This window comes from Doryrhamphus excisus, chromosome 6 (assembly GCF_030265055.1).
Source record: "Doryrhamphus excisus isolate RoL2022-K1 chromosome 6, RoL_Dexc_1.0, whole genome shotgun sequence".
Classification (NCBI taxonomy): Eukaryota; Metazoa; Chordata; class Actinopteri; order Syngnathiformes; family Syngnathidae; genus Doryrhamphus; species Doryrhamphus excisus.
This window is the reverse complement of record NC_080471.1, coordinates 20869984-20896252: the sequence shown is the minus strand read 5'-3', so window position 1 is coordinate 20896252 and position 26269 is coordinate 20869984. Positions and strand designations below refer to the sequence as shown.

General features: G+C 40.0%; 2 protein-coding genes across 5 annotated transcripts in view; one reads left to right on the top strand and one right to left on the bottom strand.

Moving 5' to 3' along the window:
• Positions 1-7951, bottom strand: part of itpr2 (inositol 1,4,5-trisphosphate receptor, type 2) — an 81624-nt gene extending 73673 nt beyond the window's left edge. For 2 of the 4 annotated variants that reach the window (XM_058074846.1, XM_058074845.1), the window contains exon 1: positions 5013-7807. In XM_058074846.1, coding sequence (XP_057930829.1) covers positions 5013-5104 — 92 coding nt within the window. In that variant the 5' untranslated portion in view covers positions 5105-7807. Of the gene's footprint in view, positions 1-5012; positions 7808-7859 lie in introns of those variants that run through there. The other 2 variants (XM_058074847.1, XM_058074843.1) reach the window with 2 other exon arrangements.
• Positions 7515-25272, top strand: plekhg7 (pleckstrin homology domain containing, family G (with RhoGef domain) member 7). Its single transcript, XM_058074848.1, has 17 exons — positions 7515-7781; positions 8256-9033; positions 11632-11651; positions 15063-15181; positions 15756-15796; positions 16014-16115; positions 16444-16593; positions 16832-16927; positions 17870-17968; positions 20453-20566; positions 20660-20834; positions 22441-22556; positions 24061-24148; positions 24234-24313; positions 24370-24523; positions 24600-24697; positions 24863-25272. Exons 2-17 carry the CDS (start codon positions 8404-8406, stop codon positions 24974-24976), a joined length of 2196 nt encoding a protein of 731 aa, XP_057930831.1. The 5' UTR covers positions 7515-7781; positions 8256-8403; the 3' UTR covers positions 24977-25272.
• The last annotated feature ends 997 nt before the right edge of the window (positions 25273-26269 follow it).

Sequence of the window (26269 nt, the reverse complement as noted above, 5' to 3'; positions counted from 1 at the left end):
TTGTAATCTGATGCATGTTCAAATGAAATAAAACCATTACCATAAATCAACAACAGTAACTTCCTGTTTATTTTTTAATTGAGAGAATAAATGCAATTAAATTTTTATGAATGATTCTTTCACGTATTCTCCATTTGTGAATGGCTCCCCCCTCCCGGCGAACTCATGTGCATCCCAGTGTGGCCAACTTGGCGACTTTCCAAAACTTCTTGGCAACTTTGTGTTTGAAAAGTGAACGGCAGAGTTTTCCTGGCATCGTTGGAGACTCTTTTGGCATTTGGAGACTTAAAAATGAGGCCAACATATTGTTTTACAATTGCTGCCGAGAGGTCCGCCCCGCACCAAAGCAGTCATAAGCCGTCACATATACTGTAAATGCAGCGCACTTATTTTGAAAATATATTGCTGTTCTCTCATGAATTTTACAATTGTTCAGACTTCAGACTCAATCGAAACTCCCTTTGCATGCATTCAAGGACTTGGTGGTGAATTGGATATTTCAAACTCTTTTCAAAAATACACATTTACTCCAAATCGGTATTAAAAGGAGCCGCAAACAAGGAGGCTGAAGAGTCAGGTGAGGCGGGTTGCCGACCCCTGCATTAGTGGAACCAGTTTATGTTAACGCCACACCGGCTAGCTAGCTCACTGACCCATGTTGACAGTATAACTAAACCCTAAAATAGCTACTGCTTGCACATTTACTTGGAACCTTTGCCAGGGACTTAGGGAGAAAGGGCAATAATAACACATTTTCAAATCTATGCCAGTTTGTTGACATAATTTTGCTCAATGTGTGCATTTTCTTTATTTAGATCAGGGGTCTCAAACTCAATTTACTTGGGGGCCTCTGGAGCTCGGGTCTGGGTGAGACTGGGCCGCATCAGGTTCCCCCCCCCCCCCCCCCAAAAAAAACCGCATTTATTAAAAACAAAAAAATTAAAAAAAAACGTTTCTTTGGTTCCAATTTTCTACAAGAAAAGCTCTGATAAAACATTCCACTGTTCTCAAATATCTTACTTTTTATTTTTCTACACAAAATAAGATGAAAAATAAATAAACAAATCAAGAATAAAGAAAATCAATCAATCAGTAATAAATAAATTAAGAATTAAGAAACCACATATAGTTGGTGGGTAGACAAATTATTTTTTTCAGATTAAAATGAACAAAGCATTATTAGAGCCCTGTAGACATGACAAAACACGACTATAGTCACATTTATACTCTTTTTATTTACAACATATTGCGCAACTGCAGGGTCTTGAGACACATGCTAACTCGCAAACTAGAGAGCTAGCGACCTAAACGGTAGCCTTCAAGTTATTTCCTTTGAACTTAAATAGCCAAAAACTTACCACTTCCACACTGATAGGGAGGATAACTATTAACAGTTATTTAACCTTTAACATGAACATTAATCAAACGTAATAATTTTTTCTGGGTACATGATACCATACAGCATCCATATCAAACTTGCGCGGGCCGCACTAACATTAAACTTTCATATCAAGGCGGGGGCCTCAATTTGGCCCGCGGGCCGCGTGTTTGAGACCCCTGATTTAGATTCTTCTAATTTCATACATTTTATACTCTTATCTAACAGATCAGCTGCTGTAATTTCATTGTATGCATTGACTACAATGACAAAGTTTTTGTATATGCTCAAATCTTTCTTCTGGTGGTTAGCGAGCTAGAAAAAAAATGGGTGTATTTTGTTAGCGGTTGCAGTATAATCCAGATTAACACTGAAAGAGAAGCTACAGTATGCACGTTAATGCTGTGTACAGATAGTTGCATACAATGTCAACAAAAGCTGACATGCTTTTCATAAGAATGAACCCTTTGGAACTCAAAGTTTATGTTGACGAAAGCAGCCAACCTAATAGTCTGCAACTATTCTGGTACTGGATTAATCCTCTGTATTGGGTTTGTATTTATCATGTTTTAGTACTTATGTTGCCTTATTTCATGTTACATTAATTAAAGACAAGAAGAAAAAGTTAAAATTAAAGTGTTTACAATATGCAAACAGCCCAGGTGAACTTACAGGTTTTTTTGGCTTCTGATTGTTTGTCATATAAAAGGCGTGTGAGCACAGAGATTTCATGTTAACCTAAACAAACAAAGGCACTACACCCAGTGAGCATGCAAAGGCTGTGGCTCTTTACCTGATTGGTGAAATAATAACAATACAGTAATAACAATACTGTAAATACAGAAGAGACAGTATTTGACTGCCTTCACAATCACAACATGCTTTTATTCAATGTATGGACCCATGACGGCTGTGTGAGAGACCGCTATGATCCTCAGCAGTCTATTTAATTAATAGCTTCCCTGTTTTGTTTTGTTTTATCAATCACAAATCAAGCTAAGTAAAACATGGGGGAAAGTACACTGGAGTGGAAGAAAGAGGCCTAAAATGCAAAGAATGAGATTGAGAAATCTCATTCTGAGATGTGTGGGTGGGGCAAAGTCATTCCTCAGCCAGTTAGTTCATCATGCTTGTTCTGCAGGCTTAAGAGCCCGGGGAGCACCCTGAAGCTCGGAAGCTTTCAGTTCAGGGTCAGCTGAAGTGCAACCAAACAATGCTTATTTAAAATGATGAATGTACATGTTCCAAGAAAAACAAAAGAATATGATGTCACCAGTAGTCTGGAAGGTGGAATCTGCTGAAGCTACGATGCAGAGATTAATGAATTATGACCAGGCTTAGAATAAAAATACCGTATTTTCCGGACTATAAGTCGCACTTTTTTCATAGGTTGGCTGTTCCTGCAACTTATACTCCAGAGCGACTTATAAATGAAAAAACTGTTTGCTACATAAACACTGGACACCTTTTCTGTTCATGTTTATTTTTTGTGTAGCTGAATAACCATTGTGTTAGCATATCTTACACCTATTCAGCCTGTTCTCTATTCTTTTATTGTTAGAACTTGCCTTCCAAGATGGCGTAATGTCTGTTTTAGTCAAATAGTTAGTAAAATAAATTACCTGCAAAAAAATGCGACTTATGTATGTTTTTTTCTACCTAATTATGCATTTTTGGCCTTGTGCGACTTATACTCCAGAAAATACGGTAATGTAAATTGGTGCTCTTACAGCCAAGCCCCCACCCCTCCAATAAAGAATGTTTTCATGACCTCCCACCCCCGTTTGAAATACTATTCAATAGTCAAATTGCATGTTAATTACTATAAATTTGTATATATTGGCGATTGAGCATAGCATGTAAAATCAAGTCATTATTGATGAAGATATATTAGTTAGTACACCGACTACAATAATTTGTTACATATTTTCACACAAAGCTAACATGCTTTAATGTTTTATTGAGATAGCTTAGCATATCAAGTATTGACTTACTGTAAATTAGATTTTATGTATCAAAGTGACCCCTTGCATCCTTCAGTTTTTCTGAATGCGACCCCCACTGGACACACCTGGCCTAGTTTGTCATCCAACAACCCATTTTGGTAATGGTAATGGTTTCATTTCATTTGAACATGCATCAGATTACAATTGAATGCATCACATAATCAGTTCACAGTTCCACATGTCCGAAAGGAGTAGGAAGAAGCAAAGCTTATTAAATCCTACCCCTCCATCTGGTACTTTTACAATCAGTAACTGTTATATTTGTTCACTTCCTGCTTTCCTAATATAGTTTAAGTTTTTTTTGGGGGGGGGGCAGATATGAAAGAACCCATTATCTCTACTTGACAATTTCTATTATTATCATTTATTTGTTGTAGTTGGTGCTAATTCCAACATAGTAAGAGGAAATGTTTTTTTTTAGTTTTACTGGCATGTGGCCTACCTAAGTGGGTAGTGTACCATGATTAGAATATAAAATGATATTGAAAATTTGATTTATCATGTATAGGCCCATGTATCATAAGGATATTGTGCTTTTCTGTAGTTGGTAATGGTTTTATTTCATTTGAACATGCATCAGATTACAATTGAATGCATCACATAATCAGTTCACAGTTCCACATGCCCAAAAGGAGTAGTAGGAATATTAAATCCTACCCCTGCATCTGGTACTTTTACAATCAGTAACTGTTACATTTGTTCACTTCCTGCTTTCCTAATATAGTTTAAGTTTTGTTTTGTTTGTTTTTGTAAAACAAAAATAAAAGGACGCAAAGCTGGGACTTTTTTTTTGTCCACAATGGCCGGCAGGCCAATAAAAGAATGAACTGTGGGCTTAAAATGGCCCCCGGGTTGCACTTTGGACACCCATGATCTATACATTACAGCAAATCCAAATGCTGAGCAGGATAAGTGTCATGAAAAATTAATGAATTACGCCTGTCTTAGAATATTAGTCCTGTTTTCCATGTTATCGACTATCTTATTTAGGATTGGTGTTATTTGTTACTTTTACAATCAGTAACTTTTACATTTGTTCACTTCCTGCTTTTTTAAAATAGTTTTTTTGTCACATGACCATAAAATGACATAATGGGTACCACAGTAAGTGTCAATATAGTGATATATATAGCACATCATGACTGGTTCAAGACTCTTCATCCTTGTATTTAGCAAACATCAACTGCTTGTATTGTTTCTTGAATTGGCTCATCGTTGTGCATTGTTTGAGGGTCTTACTCAATCCATTCCATAGTTTGATTCCACATACTGAAATGCTATGGCTTTTTAACGTAGTCCTAGCATATAAGTGTTTCAAATGTAGTTCTTCCCTGAGATCATATTTCTTCTCTCTTGTAGAGAAGTATTGGATGACATTTTTAGGTAATTGGTTATTTTGTTTGAAGATTATTGAAGATAGTTGAGTGTACATTTTGTAGCATGCCAATATTAAGTTGCAAACCACTTCCTCCTCGCCCCTGCGAATGTTAAATGTAAGCAATTGCACTTGTCTGCTTTGCATACCTGTTACATTTGCCTCAAAAACCTCAAAGTGTCACATGTTCATGCAAATTAGCTTTTTCCGGCAAAGCCAAGTTATTAAAGAGAAGCAGTGAGGAGCAACGTACCCCAAAGTACTGATGAAGCCATTCACCGATCCTTCCGCGTACAGAGACACGATGTCTCCAATGTGAAGGAAACTCGATCTGTGTTCTGACATTTTTTTTTTTGCAAAGTGATGATCTACTTCAAACTTGTCCGTCGTCCCCCATTTGCACCCACACAGTGAAGTCTCTGCTTGGAATAATCCACGAGTTATAGTCTCCCCCAGTTCAGCAAGCTTTCTTCCTGTTCCACTTCCTTAGCAAGACCATTAAAAGACAGTAAAAGTAGACTTAGAAAAAAAAACTTGTGTTAACTTGAAAGAAATGGCGGAGTTTGCCAAGCTTCTTGAACTTCTTCCTGTATGTCAAAGTGGCAGATCGCTGCTTTTCACATCCACCTCAAGGGGGCGGGGACTGCTGCTGTCAAGGCTGTGAGCTAATTCCGGTCAGCCCTTGACAATAGGCCCTCACTAACGCACTTTCGTAAATTATTCCAATAAATCAAAAAGGCTCATTCCAGAATCAAATTGAAATGTTTTGTATTCTTTTACTCATAGATGTCTCAGGTATTTGTAGAAATATTTTTTTTAATCAGCATAAGTAGGATTCTGTGTCCTAACATTTTTAGCATGGTAGAAGTAAACAGTGACAAATGACGCTAAGGAGCATGAAACACATCATGTAACAATATGGCAAAAGCATAGATACAGCAAAGTATGTCTACTTTTCTGTTTTTATACTTTTAGAACTTTTAGTTCGCCCTGTTTAATTTGTTATTTACTTAAGTCAGTGCTTCTCAAATAGTGGGGTGGGCCCCCATGGAGCGACATTTAAATAAATCTAACTGTTTTCAGTTATTGGGGATGTTAACTCAACTTATTATATTCATCCATTTTAATCACCAGTTGTATGCAGAATGCTGGTGCCAGGAACTCATATAGTGGTTTGTGTGGATTAATAAAAAAAAAAAAATATGTCATGCTTCCCATGGGATAAAATTTTTGCCAGGCCCCTGCAATGAAACACTGAGAACCTAATAATATTTGACTTAAATACGTTTGTTTACTTCAAGTATAATAAAATAACTGCTTGCTATTCCTAAAAAGTAAAAACAAAACACAAGGAAAGACTACAACTGACTATGATTGCGTTCAAGAACTCATTTCCTCAATTTGTAAACAATAACGATACATAGTATCATATAGCAGTAACAACAATGTGAACAAGGATGGGTGTGAAAACAAAATACTCATATCAATCAGATATTGATTATGCCTTTTTATCGCCACGGTCAATATGGGGATGATCCACTCATCCCTACTAAAAGCATAAATCTGCCAGTATACCCACAGAGAATGGCAGAACAGGAACTTATGCAAATTGTTGAATGCACCGTCGGATACTAGCAGTAGGACATGAAAATCATGTTATTGAATATGCAGGTAACAGAAATAAACCATTATTTGTTTCCTATTGTTGTATTCAATTAATTTGGCCACAGAGTACCTATCTAATGAATTACAAATGACCCATTGGGAAATTATTGTAAACAGAGAGACCAATATATCTTATTATATATTCATATATTCACAAAAAAGTCCAGTGTGAAATGCCATTGACAGATTACAATGCATTTCTTTTGCATACGCCTCGTATTGCCAACTTTGTAGTTCTAGTCAGGACTCGAGCAGCAGCATTTTGGATGTAGTGCAGCAGTTTTACAGCTTGTTTAGTAAGCAAAGTCTGTTATAGTCGTCTATTAGTCTCTCTAAATTGAGTTTAAACACTATTCTTTTGATGTAGGGAATGTTTTTAGGTGATGATGTTATTGATTTCATGTGGCTGTCAAGGTTCAGTGAAACTTAAATTTGAGTGTTATTTTTTATACGTTTTTGTTTTATTTTGTTAAGTTTATTTGTAAGCTTTTGATTTGTTTATATACTTTCCCCTTCCGAAATACTTTTCAAAGGGGAGTAGATACACAAAAACAAGGCCTAAATAACTTGTATTGTGTGGCTTTTACAAGCTTTTAGTCATTTATATACACCAGGGGGCGCTGAAGGTCAACCTTTAAATCCCCCGGCATTGAAAGGTCTTACTATTTGACCCACATTGCCCTCTAGTGTTCATGAGCAGACCTTGAACTCAAATACAGTAATAATGTTTTTCATTAATCATCTGATATGTTATTATGTGTTATAATATGTTATATAAAAATATAAAAACCAGCATCGTGTATGAAGATTAAATAAAAACAGAACGTAAAAGGATTTTACCAACACACAATCGAGTGTACTTTGTCGCTATTGATAGTTCCTTGTCACTGCTCCTATTAAGGGGTCCTATTAACTTGAGTTTGTTTGGCAATGCCTGTATAATTACATATACACTCGTGATTAAAAAAGGTTTAGTAAATGATGTGCTAACTTTGAGCTAGCTAAGCAACCTGAAAAAGAGAGCGAGAGAGGGAGAGAGAGAGCGAGAGAGGGGGGTAATAAAGAGAGAGAGAGAGGCACTGATGTTTCCATACAGGCAGTGCACAGTCGCACCTTTCCTCCCGGCTTGGCTAACTTGCTAAAACGTCCTCATATAGCCATTATGTATCTGCTTAATGTACTTCTTCTTTAGCGTCGTCTACCGAGCGACCACAAACAGTTATTGGGAGGATACTTTGTGTCTTTAACTCTCTATTTGAGCCATTTCGGGTTGTCCTTTGGCACTTAGCCGAGCAGCAGGTCTCCCCTCCTCCGCCGACGTCAAGCAGGTCTCGGCCGTTACTTTCCACACATATAAGTAAGTACTTATTATCTTCTTTCTCCATCTTCTTCAACTCTTATAAGTATGTGATTAGACACAGGTGAGATACTTTACCTGAGAACGTTACGACAACGTATTACGCTTCCTTTGTCGCCTCATGGTGGCTCAACTTTGAATACTAGCAGCAGTAATAAAGTGTTAAAGTGACTTCTTTTTAAACTGCATAAGGCGATGTTATCCTTTTTTAGTGAACATCCGTGACGTAACAACAGTGCGCCAGCTCGCTTTCACGCCTTTTGTGTCGCTCTATTGTCACATGGAATAAGCTTTATAATCCACTTTTGCTTTCACCTACACGCATTTAAACTCGCCAGAAAGTCTTCATTAGTACCCATATAGTGTAGACTCACCTTTTATTATTTTTTTTGCTATGGTTAAATGTCATGTTTTAGAGTATTATTGCTAAGTTTTACTTGATTTGTTGACTTTTTTTTTTTATTTCCCCCCTAGAATCCAGTCAGGTTATTGGTGTGAATGGTGCTGGAATGCTGCAGGATTATCATCTGACCTTTTAATCAGAAGAAGCAAAGCAGCCAAACCACTAAACTGCCTGTTTTCTGAACGCTTTTGCTGCTCTTACAATGCCTTTGAGGCTACAATGTCTACAATGAAACATGTTGTCCAGAAGGACAATGAGCAGCAGGCTGATAAAACCAAGTTGGACTGGAGTTACATTGAATGGGTGGAAAATGAAGATTTCACATCAGGTGTGGCAAATGCAGAGACCCAAACAGATGGCGGCGGGTCTTCTGAGCACAAGGAGTGTCAAACCAGCCACCCGGTCATCATGCACATCGAACTCTCCCGGACGCACTCCAAGCTGAGACATTCACCCTTGCTTGATGGTGACGGAATGGTAGCACCCGTCTTCCAGTTTGATCGACAGGCTCCCAGTCGCATCTCCACCTCTCCCACTTTGAGGAGGATGAGGAGCACACGGCGTCCCGTGTTGGAGTCCAGGGATCCCGCCGGCACACAAGAGGAGCCCTCGCCTGTCACTTTGTCATCACCTTTACACAGAGTAAAGTCTCCTCTCGCCATGAGCCCCCTCCTCTCCGATGGGGAGATCTGTCATGAACATCCGCCAATTTCATCCTGTGGCCGTCAGAGAACCAGATCGCATAGATCAAAGACCTTTGACAATCATATCGCTTCCATGAAGCCAGAATGTCACAGTGCTCATCCTACTATTATGAAGGAGTTTGGATTTCCTGATGGTGAATTACAGGTGAGCTGTGGTGTTTGCTATATTTCAAAACAAGGTGGTGCACTAAACACAGTATAATACTCTAATACTCATAATACTGTATGATGTACTTTTAGAATGTTATCACACAGATAACTAAAGTCACTTGTTCATTAAACAGGCACACAATTGTAATTACTTATCTCAAAAGTCAGCTCGCCATGTCACTTTCTTGTGCCCACATGTCAATAATTACCCATATGCCAGGGGGAGGTTGCAATAATACCAGTCACTTGTTAGACTTTGAATTGTAAACGCCAAGCTGTCACAGACACCAATTCAAAATGACAAAAAAAACCAGCACTATTATTACGATAAGACATATTTACGTTGACACGTACAATTGAGTGATTAAGCAATAAGCTTTATTACACTGCCTGGCAATAAAAAAAGGTCAACACCTAGATTTGAGTAAGCAAATAGGTAAGGGAGAGGTAAGCGCCTCCCACAGCATAATTACTGCATGGGTGATTATGTTTCACCAGGCACCAAGTTATTTAAGCCTAACTTGGCCAGTCAGTCGCCAAAATAATCTGATGCAATCAGTAGCTTGTGCAAAAACGTTACCCAAACAACACAACTTGTTAAGACACACAACGCACAAAGTAACCTGCCTACTGCACCGCGTGGGCATACAAATAAATATGTATTTATGCACAATACCCATGGCAAAAAAAAACACCCATATATTCCTGCCGCAAGGCATGTTTGGTAGCTTGTGGTATGATTTCTACCAACATTCATTTATTTTCTACCCTGGACTGGTCACCAGCCAATCACAGGGCACATAGAGACAAACAACCATTCACACTCACATTCATACTTATGGACAATTTGGAGTCGCCAATTAACCTAGCATGTTTTTGGAATGTGGGAGGAAACCGGAGTACCCGGAGAAAACCCACGCATGCACTGGGAGAACATGCAAACTCCACACAGAGATGGCTGAGGGTGGAATTGAACTCGGGTATCCTTGCAGTGAGGCCTGAGTGCTAACCACTCAACCACCGTGCAGCCCATGATGGGAATAATAGATTTCCAAACTCATATTGGTACTTATTTGTATATTTCTTATTATTCATTCATTCATTTTCTACCGCTTATCCTCACAAGGGTCACGGGGGTGCTGGAGCCTATCCCAGCTGTCTTCGGGCAAGAGGCGGGGTACACCCTGGACTGGTCGCCAGCCAATCACGGGGCACATATAGACAACCAGTCACACTTTTTGTTTGTTTTTTTTAACACTCATTGGGGTAAAACATTTTCAGCAAGATGTTGATAGAGGGTTGCACGGTGGTCGAGTGGTTAGCGCGTAGACCTCACAGCTAGGAGACCAGGGTTCAATTCTACCCTCTACCAACATCTTGCTGAACTTTTTTTTTTTACCTCAATGTGTGTTTAAAAAAAAGTGTGACTATGTGGGCCCTGTGATTGGCTGGTGACCAGTCCAGGTTTTACTCCACTTGGGGATAGACTCCAGCTCACCTGCGACCCAAATAAGGATCAGTTTAGATGTTCAGTTCAGTTGCTTCTCGTTTGTTTTAACAACCATGTTGAGAAAGGCATGTTATGGTTGTGGAAAAGATGTAAATTATTGGCATTCATCAAGCAAAAATCTTAATCTCCCGTCATCAATACACAAATTGGGGGCAATGGACAGCCAATCAACAACTAGTGAACAGTTATAGGATTTAGGTGCAGTGTGTTTTAGGGGTACAAGTGGAGGGGCTGATTCACCGCCACTGCCCATAACCCCGTACTGTTTGGGTGACTTGAACTTGGGGCCCTTTGGTCCTGCGGTGTAGTCAGGTGTGGATTTTTAATCCATCGCCTGTAAATTAAATTGTTACACATTCCTTCCTTGTGGAAGTCCGATCGAGCTCCTTCTGCCCCCCCCCCGTGGTGGTCATCCACAATACAAGCTTTTGACAGCCGATGAATCAGCAGTTACATGCACTGACAGCTTGGACCGAGCCCACTGCCCCGGAGAGGCCTGGGAAGTGCTCTCCCTGGGTCCCCCATTCACGGCAGTCAGCAGTCACCCAATAATGGAGGGGTCAGCGAGCGATGGAAGAAGATAATGGGAGATCTATTCATCAGCTCTTGCTATTCAACACGGCACATTCTCAATAGAGTGTCGGTATTCTCCTCAGATATCAGAGGCTTTTGAATGTGAGTGGCCACTTAAAACACAGTTTCAGATTTGAATGTCTTTTGAAAGTGATATAATACTGTTGTTTGGTAGAAGAACACCACGGAATGTTGAGGGTACTGTAAGACCAAGTAGTAGTATGACTTTTTACTCCATCCAAGGTTATGTTTACATCTGTTTGCTAATAGAAATGGAGGAAAACTACTTTTAGAAGTGCCAAGGGAGAATATATTCTGATAAAAGTTCATGATCTTTTTTTTTTTTTTTTTAATTCTTTGTAAATGTTGCCAGTCAGGACTTTTTCCGCAGTGAATGTATGATTGTCAATTACATAACTCGGGCCTAAACAGTAGTTATTTGATGTTTCATGTATGCTTCTACTGTATGCAAAGCTTTGCAATGACTGCAACCTTGTCCTCTTTTTGCAGGAAGAGCATCACCCTAATAGGTGAGTTTTTTTTGCATGCTATCTGTGACGCCATCATCCTTTTGATGGGAACATGTTTGCATGTCAGTAATATGAAAATTCCCCCCCTGCCCACCCGTTTTGAATCATCTCTAATTATCACAGTGAGCTGGCGCTATTATGACTGGAAATCTCTTTATTCAGCTGCATAAAAACCATAAGCCGACACTTACAGGGCCCTGCCTTGTGTCACTGGGCACCCGCGATGGTACCTTTTTGCTATAAGGACCCCCATTGGGAATTCATTGTCATTCATGTCTTTGTTAGTGCGGCGCAGCTTAGTGGGTTAAGTTTTGAGAGTCCCATGGTTGTGTGTGTACTAGACAAACCCCCATTAATGCTGTTTTCCCTTAGTGCCACCCACACCCCTCCTAATGGGCGGCCGGGTTGTTCCCCTCGTCGGATAATTAGGCAGCTATTGTCCCTTTTAATTACACGCTGGCACTGCACCTCTTACTGTGGCCCAGCCCCGCAAAGACATCGGTGGGGACAGTTTTGTTTTTGTGCATCATTATTTCTCTTTTGAGCGGAGAACAAAGCGCCCATTTTTTACAAGTGCCCTCAGTGGACACAGAGGAGGCTTTCTGAGTGGGTCTCAAAGCAACAGGATTGTCATTGTGAGGATGCTTTGGAATGAAGAGTACGGAAGCTCTGACCTGCTTTGCGAGGGAGCATTCTGTTCCCTTCCTCCAGTCTCATTATCCGTGTGCCCACCTCAGGTGATGCCGCTCGCTCGCTATACAGTAAACCTCGGATATATCGGAAATTCGCTCACAACGGACAGATAAAAAAGAACCGATTTTTCTGTAATGCATTTCCAATTAAAAAAAAAACGGATTTCGCCTATTTCGGACAAAATCTCCAGTCCCGTTCCAATGCATTTCCATTAAATTTCCCTCTCATATATCGGATGGCCGCATCGTTATGCTAATCTTGTTGATGTCACTGGCTATTGTCTTTCTCCTGGCTCCAGATTTAGGACAAATATAAAAGTGAGTGACGTCAATAATACTAGCACAGCAGTGAATGAGATCTTAACCTCACTATTGGAAATAACGTAGGCCTGACGGGCGTAACAGGGCCTAGCTTAATTAACAATTTGTTATGCTCAGAGTCCAATAAAGTTAAATTCTCATTACCTTACGTCTCTTTTCATTGCCCAGTCCTGGTACATTGGAAACATAGTCAAGGAAGTGCCTTTTTATAACGGATAAAATCCGATTTACGCATATACCGGATATAATTCCGATATATGCGTAAAACGGACATTTTCCGATATACGCATATAACGGATTTCGCTTATATCGGACAAAACCAGTGGGAACAAGTGGGAATCAGATATATCCGAGGTTTTACTGTATTATCTCTTTCAACGTTGACTCGGTGTTAAGTTTACCTGAACCGATCACTTTGCACTTTTCACAAGCTTAATGCGCAGACGCCGATAATTTATCCAAGCACACTGATTTCCCGCCTGCAGCCGTTTGTGGTTCAACTGCAGAAATGTAGCCTTAGAGCTACTGTGTTCGATAAGGAAGAAACGCTCACCAGCGCTGTTTTACATGTTATTGTTGGCCCAGGCAAATATTGTTCCTCTTGTTTGAAATTCTGCTTGCACGTATCAAAGTACTACAATAGAGCACAGTCATAGCAGGTATTCATTTAACAAAATATTATTTTGCTTCAGGTGTAAAACTGAACTTCATCCTTTATCTCTGGATAGAGTCTGAATAATAAAAAACACATCTCTGTATCATGCGTAGTTCTACACCCGTGCAAAGTACACCCACAGTAATAATCATGTGAACACAAACATAGTATTTTAGGTGTGGCCAGTTAGTGCAAGCCTGATGAGTTTTTTTTTTTTCCACGGCAAACATTGACGTGATTGTCTGCTCTCATCAGTTCTGTACCTATGTCGGTCTCGGGAGAAAACACTTCAGCTTTCGACGGTGAAGCCGCAGTGAGCTGATAAGGGTCACCGACCAACTGTCAGTACATGACAGGGTGCTGAAAGTCGACCTGTATCTCCGCAGAACCAGCCTATCCACCATTACGCTGCAGCAATGATACACTGTAGATGGATAAATACTCAACAAAAATATCAGAGAAGCATTTGTTTTTGCTGCCGAACAAACATATGGTATCATTTGATCCAATATATTACTTAATCACTAGAAAACTGCATACTGTGCATACATACGGAGTAGAGTACGTGTGATTTTTGCGATGCCATCAATCCTTGATCGCCTCAACTCCAGATGATAACTGGATGGCAATTTGTTACCATGTTATCACAATTACTCTCTTCTGTTATCCCAGCAGAGAATATGTTAAAACACCTGAGCTATTTGAGTATTGCCTGAGGCCAAAAGCCACACCTGTGTTTTTCCCAGCTGTAAACATGCCTTAGTAACGAGCTATTAGAACATAGGACAGATATATTCATCAAAAAGCTAGTTCTGAAATCCTAATCATAAGGAAAGCTGGAAACCTCATATAACAAATATACAACATAAAGTGGCCAGAAATATTTCAATATTGAACAAAGCAAAATTTGTTCTCAATCAGAAATCACTCCACACTCTTTATTGCTCTCCGCTTCTACCATATCTTACTTATTGTGTGGAAATATGGGCTAATAACTATAAAAGCAATCTTCACTCGCTAAATGTACTGCAAAAAAGGCCAGTAAGGATAATTCATCATGCCGCCTACAGAGAACATACTAACTCCTTATTTCTAAAATCACAAATACTTCAACTTGCTGATATAGTTCATCTTCAAACAGCTAAAATAATGCATAAGGCTAAAGATAAACAATTACTTAAAAATGTCATCCAATACTTCTCTACAAGAGAGGAGAAATATGATCTCAGGGAAGAAGTACACTTGAAACACTTCTATGCTAGGACTACGTTAAAAAGCCATAGCATTTCAGTATGTGGAATCAAACTATGGAATGGATTGAGTAAGACCCTCAAACAATGCACAACGATGAGCCAATTCAAGAAACAATACAAGCAGTTGATGTTTGCTAAATACAAGGATGAAGAGTCTTGAACCAGTCATGATGTGCTATATATATCACTATATTGACACTTACTATGGTACCCATTATGTCATTGGATGCTCATATAACCTCGTACTTTGGTACGGGATAAAAAAAAAAACTTAAACTATATTAGGAAAGCAGGAAGTGAACAGATGGAGGGGTAGGATTTAATAAGCTTTGCTTCTTCCTACTCCTTTTGGACATGTGGAACTGTGAACTGATTATGTGATGCATTCAATTGTAATCTGATGCATGTTCAAATGAAATATTACCATAATAACCATAGCATTGTTTGGATAAATGTGACGGGACTAACCCAAACTCCTTGTCTACCTCAGGCTACAAGAAAGAAGGCGGAGCTCTGTAGTGGTCAGCTTGTCCGGATTAGACGTTTCACCAGGTGACCTGTTTGTATCCAACGGAGCGGCTGATAGACTAAACAACTCCAACTTCTCTGGTAAACATTCCCGATGTTCCTTTCTTTTCTACTTTTGAATAGCAGTCATGTTCACTTTGCTAAACGCTTGCCTACAGTGCGGCATGTCAACGCAAATACACCTCTGATCAAACATCACTTTGTAGATGTTATGTGACATCAGTCAGCTGACATTAAGCTCCTCTCCGGATTCTTCCGAGCACTGTGAAGCGGAATTCAACAAGCGTCGGATTGTTCAGCCGCTAATGAACTCCACTCTAGAAATGTGTGTTTTTATGTGTGTGTCATTGGAAAATGTGGCCATTGACTTTGGCCGCATTGTCTTTTGAATTAATTTGTTATATTTGTTTTATTATTGTATTATTTATATTTATGTTTTTAATTTGTTGTATATTTGTAATGTTTGACAGCAAATGCTAACTGGATGTAATTTATGAACTGTATAATGAATGCTACAAAGCTATTTTGACTGACATATTACACAACTATTGAGGAATTACACATAATTATATTATTATACATACATTATACATAGAAATACTATACTATTATGTATGAGAACCCCTTTTGTAATTCATGTTTTTTTTTTTCCTAGACACAAAGAAGTCAAAGTGGCCTTTTTCACGCCGTAGCACGGTGGGTCTTCTTGGTCTTTTGTGCTTTTTTTTTTTTAATAACAGTGGCGAGTTGAACATTCTCAAAGCAGATTAATGTGCCACTGCATGGCTTTTCCTCACCCACTTTGTAATATCATGCAAGACTGGGCCAGAGTGACAATGCAATACTCCATTTGTTGTTCCATAAACACACAAGGATGCTAATTTATTTCCAAATTGTGATTTTCACCTTTCAGACTAAAGGGAAGTCTCAAAACAGCACCGTGTCAGATATTGAGAAATATCTCTCCACAGCGCAAATTCAAAACTGGAGAAACTACGACCTTCAGAAGTATAAGGTGAGAAATGATCACTGTAAAAACACATGAAGAACTACATTGTTTGTTATGTTTATATTATAAGTGACAGTGCATAGTGATATTGAATTCACGCACTATTGCAGTCTGAGTGACTAACAGATCCTGATTTCTAATCCAACGTCGAATGTGCTACTCTGAAATAACAAGTTATGCAAGAACCTGACTTTCTAGGCTGTAACTGCCCAGCATAAACATAAACACTCGCTGTGCATGCTTGGGTGGATCAGCATGGGGGGGAGGAACCTCATGGAATACACACATAGTCATTTATGGCTTTTACTAATTTCTTACTATCATTTTTGTGCAGGACTACTCCCTAGCAGAGTTCTTACAAGACCAGTCCTCCCAGTGGTGCTCTTCTTCTGACCGTCTGGCCTCCAAGAGACAAGAGGCCATCTGGGAGCTTTTCACCAGCGAATGTGTTTACTTCCTGGATCAGCTTATGGTTCTCAAAGAGGTGATTCTTTGCACACAATGGCTCTTGATGCGCACACACACACACACGCTGAACCACAAACAAAAAGACCAAACACAAACGAAACCCAACACCTGTTTCTTTGTTCTTTAAATCTTTCTTCTGAGTTTCTGATGACGCTTTTTTTTTTTTTGTCTCAGCTTTAGAGCTCTGGATGACCGAAACGGTTGGCAAACAGACACTGTCTAAGCCGATTGTCTGATTCTTTTGTTGCATTCAGGTGTTTTTGGCGACACTCACAAACCTTCAGACAAGGAACTGCCTGCTCGATATTGACTCCTGGAGGCTGTTTGCAAATCTCAGTGAGCTTTGCTTGGTGAGCATTAATGCAAACGCAGCAAGTGGGGGCTGATACCTTTGCATGGAACACGTCAATAAAAGTAATCTTCACTCACTAAATGTACTGCAAAAAAAGGTCAGTAAGGATAATTCAAAAGGCTGCCTACAGAGAACATACTAACTCCTTATTTCTAAAATCACAAATACTTAAACTTGCTGATATAGTTCATCTTCAAACAGCTAAAATAATGCATAAGGCTAAAAATAACCAATTAGCTAAAAATATCATCCAATACTTCTCTACAAGAGAGGAGAAATATGATCTCAGGGAAGAACTACATTTGAAACACTTATATGCTAGGACTATGTTAAAAAGCCATAGCATTTCAGTATGTGGAATCAAACTATGGAATGGATTGAGTAAGACCCTCAAACAATGCACAACGATGAGCCAATTCAAGAAACAATACAAGCAGTTGATGTTTGCTAAATACAAGGATGAAGAGTCTTGAACCAGTCATGATGTGCTATATATATCACTATATTGACACTTACTATGGTACCCATTATGGCATTGGATGGTCATATCAAAAATAAAATAAATAAAAATTAATCAAATTTGAAAAATTATATTAGGAAAGCAGGAAGTGAACAAATGTAACAGTTACTGATTGTAAAAGTACCAGATGGAGGGGTAGGATTTAATAAGCTTTGCTTCTTCCTACTCCTTTTGGACATGTGGAACTGTGAACTGATTATGTGATGCATTCAATTGTAATCTGATGCATGTTCAAATGAAATAAAACCATTACCATAAATCATCGTGGTTATCAAAGTTACAATGGGATATGTAGAAATACAGACAACATAAAAGATACCAGCTAACACAATGATGCAATTTTATTGTTGTTACACTCTTGGAAGTACGACTGTTGAGTATGTAGTGACACTGGACACAGATTTTTTTTTTCCACCACAGGTGAGCTTTGATTTTCTGAGCAACCTCCTGCGTGCCATTAAGGACTCGCTGGACATCTCTACTAGCGGTGGGTCCACCTTGATGGAACTGCTGAGCAATGTAAGTGTGAAAGTGTTATCACCCAAAGTCACTCAATAGCCACGTTTACATGAACCCAAATATTCCAATTCCATTCGGGTTATTTGCTCAAACGGAAAGAATATAACCTTTGCATACACCTCATTCCGAATGAATATATAATCGGATTCACAGGGGTGGAATATTCCTTTCCCCAATCCGATTCAGGTATCTTGTACCCGCTCAATCGGAAAGTTGTCAGACTGCGTTCTTCTTTGTGGTGTTTTTCTTCTTCTGTTGTTTATTGGCGGTTGGCAAGTAGCTTTTGTGTGCATTAGCGCCATCTGTGGAACAGAATCTAAACCCTTCTATACGCCATTCATTCAAGTCCAGTTTTATTAAAAAAAGAAAATACATATCTATATAAAACATGTACCGAGCTTAATTATAAAATATTAGCAAGATTGAACGTTTCCTGTTCTTGGGTGTGTTCTTTCAGTGAATGCTGAGATATGATGTAACACGCAGCTCCAGACGTTCTTCGATTTAAAAAAAAAAAAAAAAAAAATGGAGGCGAGCAAGTGTTTTTGATTCAAACTAAATTTCAAGACTGAACGAACAAAAAACTGGCAATACAGAGTTGTTCCAACAAGTGAAAGAAAAATTCGGGGAAGTCGGTATCACGTGATGTTGGTGTTTACGCTATTCTGGTTGATTATAGCAGCACATGTAGACGCGTCATTGGAATATTCCTTTCCATGTATACCATTGCTTTCGGAAAGATTCTATTCAGAAAGAGAGAAACATCCTCATGTAAACGTGGCTATTGACTCAGACATTTTAGTGGATTGAAGAGTGGATGTGTGACATAACTTCTTATACCATTCCATGGGTAAAATCTACACGAGCAAGTGGATAGAACATGGGCAAATAAAACACCCAAACGTTTGATGCCATTTAAGCGACATCAGCCCTTTTTAGATGACTCAATGCGCTGCCAGCTAGTTGTCATTGTGTGTCGGTGCCGACAGACAACAATGCCGCAGCATTTAAGGGCGGGACTGAGAACAGTTTGTCAGTTGGCAAACGCTCAAATCATTGCATGTCACGTCAGACTACTGGCAGGGAGAACACTTAAAAAAAAAAAAAAAAAAAAAAAACAAAGGGTTTCACCAACCAAGTATTAATATAGTAGTTTCTTTCTAAGCACATGTTATAGTACAGAACTACACTAAGGCGTTTAGATGGTGGTGATGTCCAATTCTTCATTCGTCAGTTTTTACACTGATATGATAAAGTCGGGATAGGAGTTTGAGAGTCATGCACGCAAAAAATAAAAAAAAAATAAAAAAAATCTCTATTGTCATTAGAGCTCACTTAGAGCATGGGTGTCATTGAGGGCCAAATCATAGCTGGCTACATCACTTGTACCTGTCAATATCCCCCAACACATTCACTTCTAAGTTCTTCTCATAACCTATAAAGCCCTCCACAATCTGACCCCCCCCAGACTTGCTCCATCCACACAATCCCCCGCGCCCCCCTTTGCTCCTCAGACTCCATCTCCCGGCACTCCCCTGTAAGACCAAGCTCCGAATCTGGAGTGACATAGCCTTCTCCATCGCTGCCCCCACCCTCTGGAATTCTTCGCCCCATTTGCTCCGTGCTTGTCCCGACCCAGTTTAAAAAAAACAACTAAAAACCCACTTTTTTTTTTAAAATCTGTTTTTAATGTCTAACTTTTTATACCTGACTGCTGTGCCCCACCCTGCTTTTAGCCACGTTTTAGCTGTGTATAAACCAATGAATGTTGTATTTTAATGTATCTTTTACTTTGTTTACTTGCTTTTATTCAACTCCATTTTCTCTGTAAAGCATCTTTTGAGTATTTTGAAAAGCGCTATACAAATAAAATGTATTATTATTATTATTATTATTATTATTATTAATATAACTCAGGCTGCACGGCGGTCGAGCGGTTAGCGCGCAGACCTCACAGCTAGGAAGACCAGGTTTCAATTCCACCCTCGGAACATCTCTTTGTGGAGTTTGCATGCGTGTTTTTTTTCTCCGGGTACTCCGGTTTCCTCCCACATTCCAAAAACATGCTAGGTTAATTAGCGACTCCAAATTGTCCATAGGTATGAATGTGAGTGTGAATGGTTGTTTGTCTATATGTGCCCTGTGATTGGCTGGCGACCAGTTCAGGGTGTCTGAAGACAGCTGGGATAGGCTCCAGCCCTACCCGCGACCCTTGTGAGGATAAGCGGTAGAAAATGAATGAATATTTTAAGCAACTGCGCATGCGTTTATTATCTATCCCGCTTATATACTGCTTAAGCTGGAGCCTATCCCAGCTTGCTTCAGGCCAGAGGCGGGGTACACCCTGGACTGGTTGCCAGCCAAAACCTTATGGTAGTCACCAATTGAATTAGCCTATCATGCATGTTTTTGGTATTCTGGTATTGACTGGTTTTACGTTAGGTTGATCTGGACTTCTCATGTGGTCCCGTTATCTGTCGGCAGGCCTTTCAGGAGAGCATATGCCACTGCCTGCAGAAGTACTGCCTCAACTACTCCACGGCTCTGGTTTACCTGGACACCCTGAAGCCCAGAGAGGACTTTGGATCTTATGTCAAGGTACACGAAGGAAGTTGCGTTGCGTTCAAATGCCATGCACCTTGAATATCAGGCCACTAAACCTCCGCGTGGTCTACTCACCTGTCTGTGCAGTGGTGTGAGCGGAACGAGCAGTGCCGCCGTCTGCAACTGCGCGACCTACTGGTGGCGCCGTTGCAGAGGCTCACCCGGTACCCGCTGCTACTACGGAACATCGCGAGGCGGTTTCACACGGAGGAGGAAAGAAGGGACGTGCAGGCTGTAGCGGAGCAAGTGGACGTGTCGATATGTGAGCACCTCCTAAGTATTCCTCCTCAACAACAAAACAACAACAAACAAAAAAAACACCCTTAGCATTTAGCATGTTGTTGTAAGGCTTGTTTCATAGCTTGAAGCAATACTCACACTTGCTGATGATGAGAATGTGAACTTTCCACCAGGCCACTGGTGTCACGTCACAGCGATATCACTCAGCCGCTCATGCCTGGAGGCCTTCTGAGAGAAAAAAAAAAAAAAAAAAATCTGACATATCACAGTACTCGTTAGAAAATAACCATAAATCAGTCAGAGGCTGATTACATACTTTCCCATAACCATTAAAGGGGTGGGGCAGATATGCTGAGGTGTGGTTGTCGAGGAGTGTTCCTTAGGTGGACGGAGTATTTACTGTAGAAGCTGACTTCGCTCTCATCTATCAGCACGGCGTCACACCTGCGTTTGGCAGACAACCAATCCCAATCCGCCATGTTGGGAGCACACACAGTGGTGTTTCAAAAGGCGGACTCTAATAAAAAAAATAGCGACCAAAGTGCAGCTTAACTTTTAAAGCCTGAACACCGACCAGGTCCAGGACACTGGTTAATGTCATTAGAATTTTTACACATACAGTATGTACACACGGTATAGCGTCAATACACAACAAAGTAGCGTATAACCAATATCATAAATACCATAAAACCTTCATTAACTACACAGGAAATGTAATCATCCATATACAGTATTAGCTTTGTAAACAAGTATCATCTAACGTCTGGCCCAGGGGTCTCAAACTCAATTTACTTGAGGGGCCACTGGAGCTAGGGTCTGGGCGAGACTGGTCCGCATCAGGTTTTAAAAAAAAAAACGCATTTATTAAAAACAGAAAAATGAATAAACTTTGCTTTGGTTTCGATTTTCTACAATAAAAGCTCTGATAAAACATTCCACTGTTCTCAAATATCTTACTTTTTATTTTTCTACACAAAATAAGATGAAAAATAAATAAACAAAATCAATCAATCAGTAATAAATAAATAAATATAATAATAATAATAATAATAATAAAAACTTAAGAAACCACATATAGTTGGTGGGTAGACAAATGATTTTTTTCAGATTAAAATGAACAAAGCATTATTAGAGCCCTGTAGACATGACAAAACACGACTATAGTCACATTTATACTCTTTTTATTTACAACATATTGCGCAACTGCAGGGTCTTGAGACACATGCTAACTCGCAAACTAGAGAGCTAGCGACCTAAACGGTAGCCTTCAAGTTATTTCCTTTAAACTTAAAAAGCCAAAAACTTACCACTTCCACACGGATAGGGAGGATAACTATTAACAGTTATTTAACCTTTAACATGAACATTAATCAAACGTAATATTTTTTCTGGGTACATGATACCATACAGCATCCATATCAAACTAACATTAAACTTTCATATCAAGGTGGGGGCCTCAAACTAGTGTCCTGTGGGCCACATTTGGCCCGCGGGCCGCGTGTTTGAGACCCCTGGTCTGGCCCATAATATGCTGTTACTACCAATTACTCCATCGTACCTGATAAAATCTTCTATTCATCAAGCTAACCAAGAATGAATAGGAACATTTTCTCCGTATTGTCGCCAAGGTGACCTGGAGGGAAAGGTCAAGTGGTTGGACAACTACCAGAAGGTCAAACAGCTGACAGACGCGCTGGTGTGGCTTCCTGTGTGGGAGCGGGACAAACGAGCGATCATCCCAGAGGTCAGTAAAAACTTATACTATAACTTTAATGTTCACATACATGTACAAGGCTAATGCTATTAGATGCTTCCCACTACAATAAATGGTAATGGTATTATTTCATTTGAACATGCATCAGATTACAATTGAATGCATCACATAATCAGTTCACAGTTCCACATGTCCAAAAGGAGTAGGAAGAAACAAAGCTTATTAAATCCTACCCCTCCATCTGGTACTTTTACAATCAGTAACTTGTTTACATTTGTTCACTTCCTGCTTTCCATAATACAGCTGAATAGGTGCATATATATATATATATATATATATATATATATATATATATATATTCATTCATTCATTTTCTACCGCTTTTTCCTCACGAGGGTCGCGGGGGTGCTGGAGCCTATCCCTGCTGTCTTTGGGCGAGAGGCGGGGTACACCCTGGACTGGTGACCAGCCAATCACAGGGCACATATAGACAAACAACCATTCACACTCACATTATATAATAATATATATATATTATATATATTAAAAAAAACGTAAACTATATTAGGAAAGCAGGAAGTGAACAAATGAAAAGTTACTGATTGTAAAAGTACCAGATGGAGGGGTAGGATTTAATAAGCTTTGCTTCTTCCTACTCCTTATGAAATTAAACCATTCCCATTACAAAGTGCAGGTAAAAGTCATTAATTTGGGGGGGGAGGGGCCTCCTCACAGTTTTGAAGCCAGAATGGAAACAAAAGGTGACGGCGCAAAATGGCTCTGTGCAAAATAAGAGCTGGGTACATGCAACCATGTGTCCTGACACTTTGTTGGGCTTCAGGATTGGGGATTGCAGTCGGCTGTAGCACAGCGTGAAGCAACAACAACTGACAGGAAGCGCACACCAAAATAAGAGCGTAAGGAAATAAGAAAGGAATGAGATGAATAAGATGATCCAATCTTGTTGTTGTCTGTTGCCTTCCATCCATGTCTATTTGTGTGTAGCTTAAAACAGGGGTCTCAAACTCAATTTACTTGGGGGCCACTGGAGCTCGGGTCTGGGTGAGACTGGGCCGCATCAGGTTTTCCGAAAAAAAAAAACAAACATTTAATAAAACAAAATTTTTTTAAAAACTTCGCTTTGGTTTACAACATATTGCGCAACTGCAGGGTCTTGAGACACATGCTAACTCGCAAACTAGAGAGCTAGCGACCTAAACGGTAGCCTTCAAGTTATTTCCTTTAAACTTAAATCGCCAAAAACTTACCACTTCCACACGGATAGGGAGGATAACTATTAACAGTTATTTAACCTTTAACATGAACATTAATCAAACGTAATCATTTTTTCTGGGTACATGATACCATACAGCATCCATATCAAACTAACATTAAACTTTCATATCAAGGCGGGGGCCTCAAACTAGTGTACTGCGGGCCACATTTGGCCCGTGGGCCGCGTGTTTGAGACCCCTGGCTTAAAATGTCCTACTAAATGGTCGTTACATCTCATTTCCTTGTTTGTGTTCCCCAGAACCTTAAACATCTCCTGAAAGCCGTAACCCTTGAGAACCTGATTTCTCACCGAAGTCTGCTCCATGACGGCAAACTGCTGCTGACAGGTTTGAACTCCCCCAACCCAGAACCAAGAACACGTACACGCGGACACGATCTGATCCCATGTTCCTCTGCTTCCTCCCTCCCCAGAGAACACAAAACTCCTCGACGTCTACCTGTTCCTCTTTGATGAATTCCTGCTCATCACCAAGATCAAGCGAAGCAAAAAGGTACGTAAGATGTCTTCCTCCGTGGTGCATGGTCCTCATGTTCTTCCTCTGTGCAGAAGTCCATCGGTCCAGAACAGAATCCACTGAAGTTGCCTCAGAACCTGGAGCTGGATCAGCTTCTTAAGGAAGGATGCACATTCACGGTTCTGGACCAGCCCGTTTCTTTGGATCGTCTCCAGCTCAGGAACATCGATCAGCTCAACGCATCAAGTAATTCATATTAAACATGGCATCAAACACATTTTAGGTGTGAAACTGACATTTTTTTACCATTGATTTTGTACAGCATCAGGACTTCCTCATTCTTTCATAATAATGCACCAGAACCGCTACCAGCAATGCATCGGGGCGTTCATCTTGCAGGCTGGGTCGGAGTCTTCCAAGGTAGAGAGCATGGACAATTTATTACTACTGAAACAATACAAGTCAGTAATTATAGTTGTATGCATGTATATCTGGAACATTACTACATTGACCCACAATGGAGTCGTTCATTTGGAGCCATTATAGAAATAAAGCCGTTATGACTCACTTGTGTTCGTTTTGCAGAGGGCCTGGATTTCAAAGATAGAGGAGGCCGTGTCGGCCTTGCTGAAGCTGGACTCTCAGCAGCCACCGCGAGTCAAGAGCGCCTCACTGTGGTTGGAGTCGTCGCAGATATGATGATGATGATGAAAGCCCATCGGAGATGCGCCCGTTTTTACCCTGCGCTCAACCGTCCCCCCACACACATCACGACCACAAGCATACTTTGTAGTTCGCCTTGAACGGCTCTTCTACTGCTGTAGTGTGGAATTAAAGCTTTGGTCATTTAGGGAAATATGTTGATGGATTCTTATTATGGGCTTGCTCAGTAATGCAAGCCCATATTGTTATTCCTTGTGGTGTTTAGCTTTTATTATATCTTAATCTTCCCACTTTTGTGCACGTAATGCGGCAAAAACTGCAAGAAGGACCCCCACACATGTTACACCGCCGGAATCCTGACGCTCAGGACTACAGCGGTATTTATTTTTTGGAACATTTTGTGTAACCATGGCGACGCTATTCACCAAAACGTTCAAAAATGGGCCACTAGATTAGGTACACCTGTTCTATTTTTAGAACAGCCACATTCCAGGGAAAACGAGAATTTACAGACTTTTTCATAGCCTTGTAGCTCAGCCATACGGCGATTAACGGCTCATTTGAGATAAACTTCTCAAATCTCCCTGTGGCTAAATGCTAATTGCTAGCATGTTAGCATTAAAGCTAATTTACTCATGTCTAAAGGCAAATACACACAAGGCATGATGTAGGGAGGTTATAGGACAACCTTGGCACTTTCTAAACTTGAGGCCCTCTTGCTAGGTACTAGCATGATGACTGTTAGCATGTTAGCATTTTAGCTAATTTACTCATTTCTAAAGGCAAATAGACACATGGCATGATGTGGGGACACGATGGGACTGCATCAACCTTTTCGGTACTTGAGGCTGTCTTGCTAGGTGCTAGCACGGTAGCCGTTGGCGCACCGAGCCCGAGGTTCACAGCACAGGTGGCAAGCCCATCAAAATTTCCGTGGGAATTTTCTAGTTATTATTATTATTATTATTGGGGCTCGAGCACTGACAGTGCGAAAGCCCTATTGTAATCGTAATGTTTATTATTATTATTATTATTCTCCCAAAATGATCGCGATTTTGAGGGCCTTAACATGTCCGAAAACTCACCAAATTTGGCGAGCGCATCAGGTCTGGCGAAAAAATTTTATATTTTAATTTCAATTAAAATTTTTATTTCAATTAAAATATAGTTTCAATGTTCCAAAATTGACTCTCTAGCGCCACCTTGAAATTAAAAAAAAAAAATTAGCTTCCGCCACCAGTTTCACAGATCGTCACGAAATTTGGTGGAGACGTCTATCATAACAAGACGCACCAAAAAGTCTCAAGAATCCATCAGGAAGTCGGGTCA

What these genes read in the sequence shown, in the direction of transcription:
- plekhg7 (XM_058074848.1), top strand. Translation starts at nt 8,404, where the DNA reads ATGTCTACAATGAAACATGTTGTCCAGAAGGACAATGAGCAGCAGGCT. An exon ending in TTCCTGATGGTGAATTACAG is followed by an intron (nt 9,034 to 11,631) that starts GTGAGCTGTGGT and finishes CTCTTTTTGCAG; the next exon opens with GAAGAGCATCACCCTAATAG. An exon ending in AGCTTATGGTTCTCAAAGAG is followed by an intron (nt 16,594 to 16,831) that starts GTGATTCTTTGC and finishes TGTTGCATTCAG; the next exon opens with GTGTTTTTGGCGACACTCAC.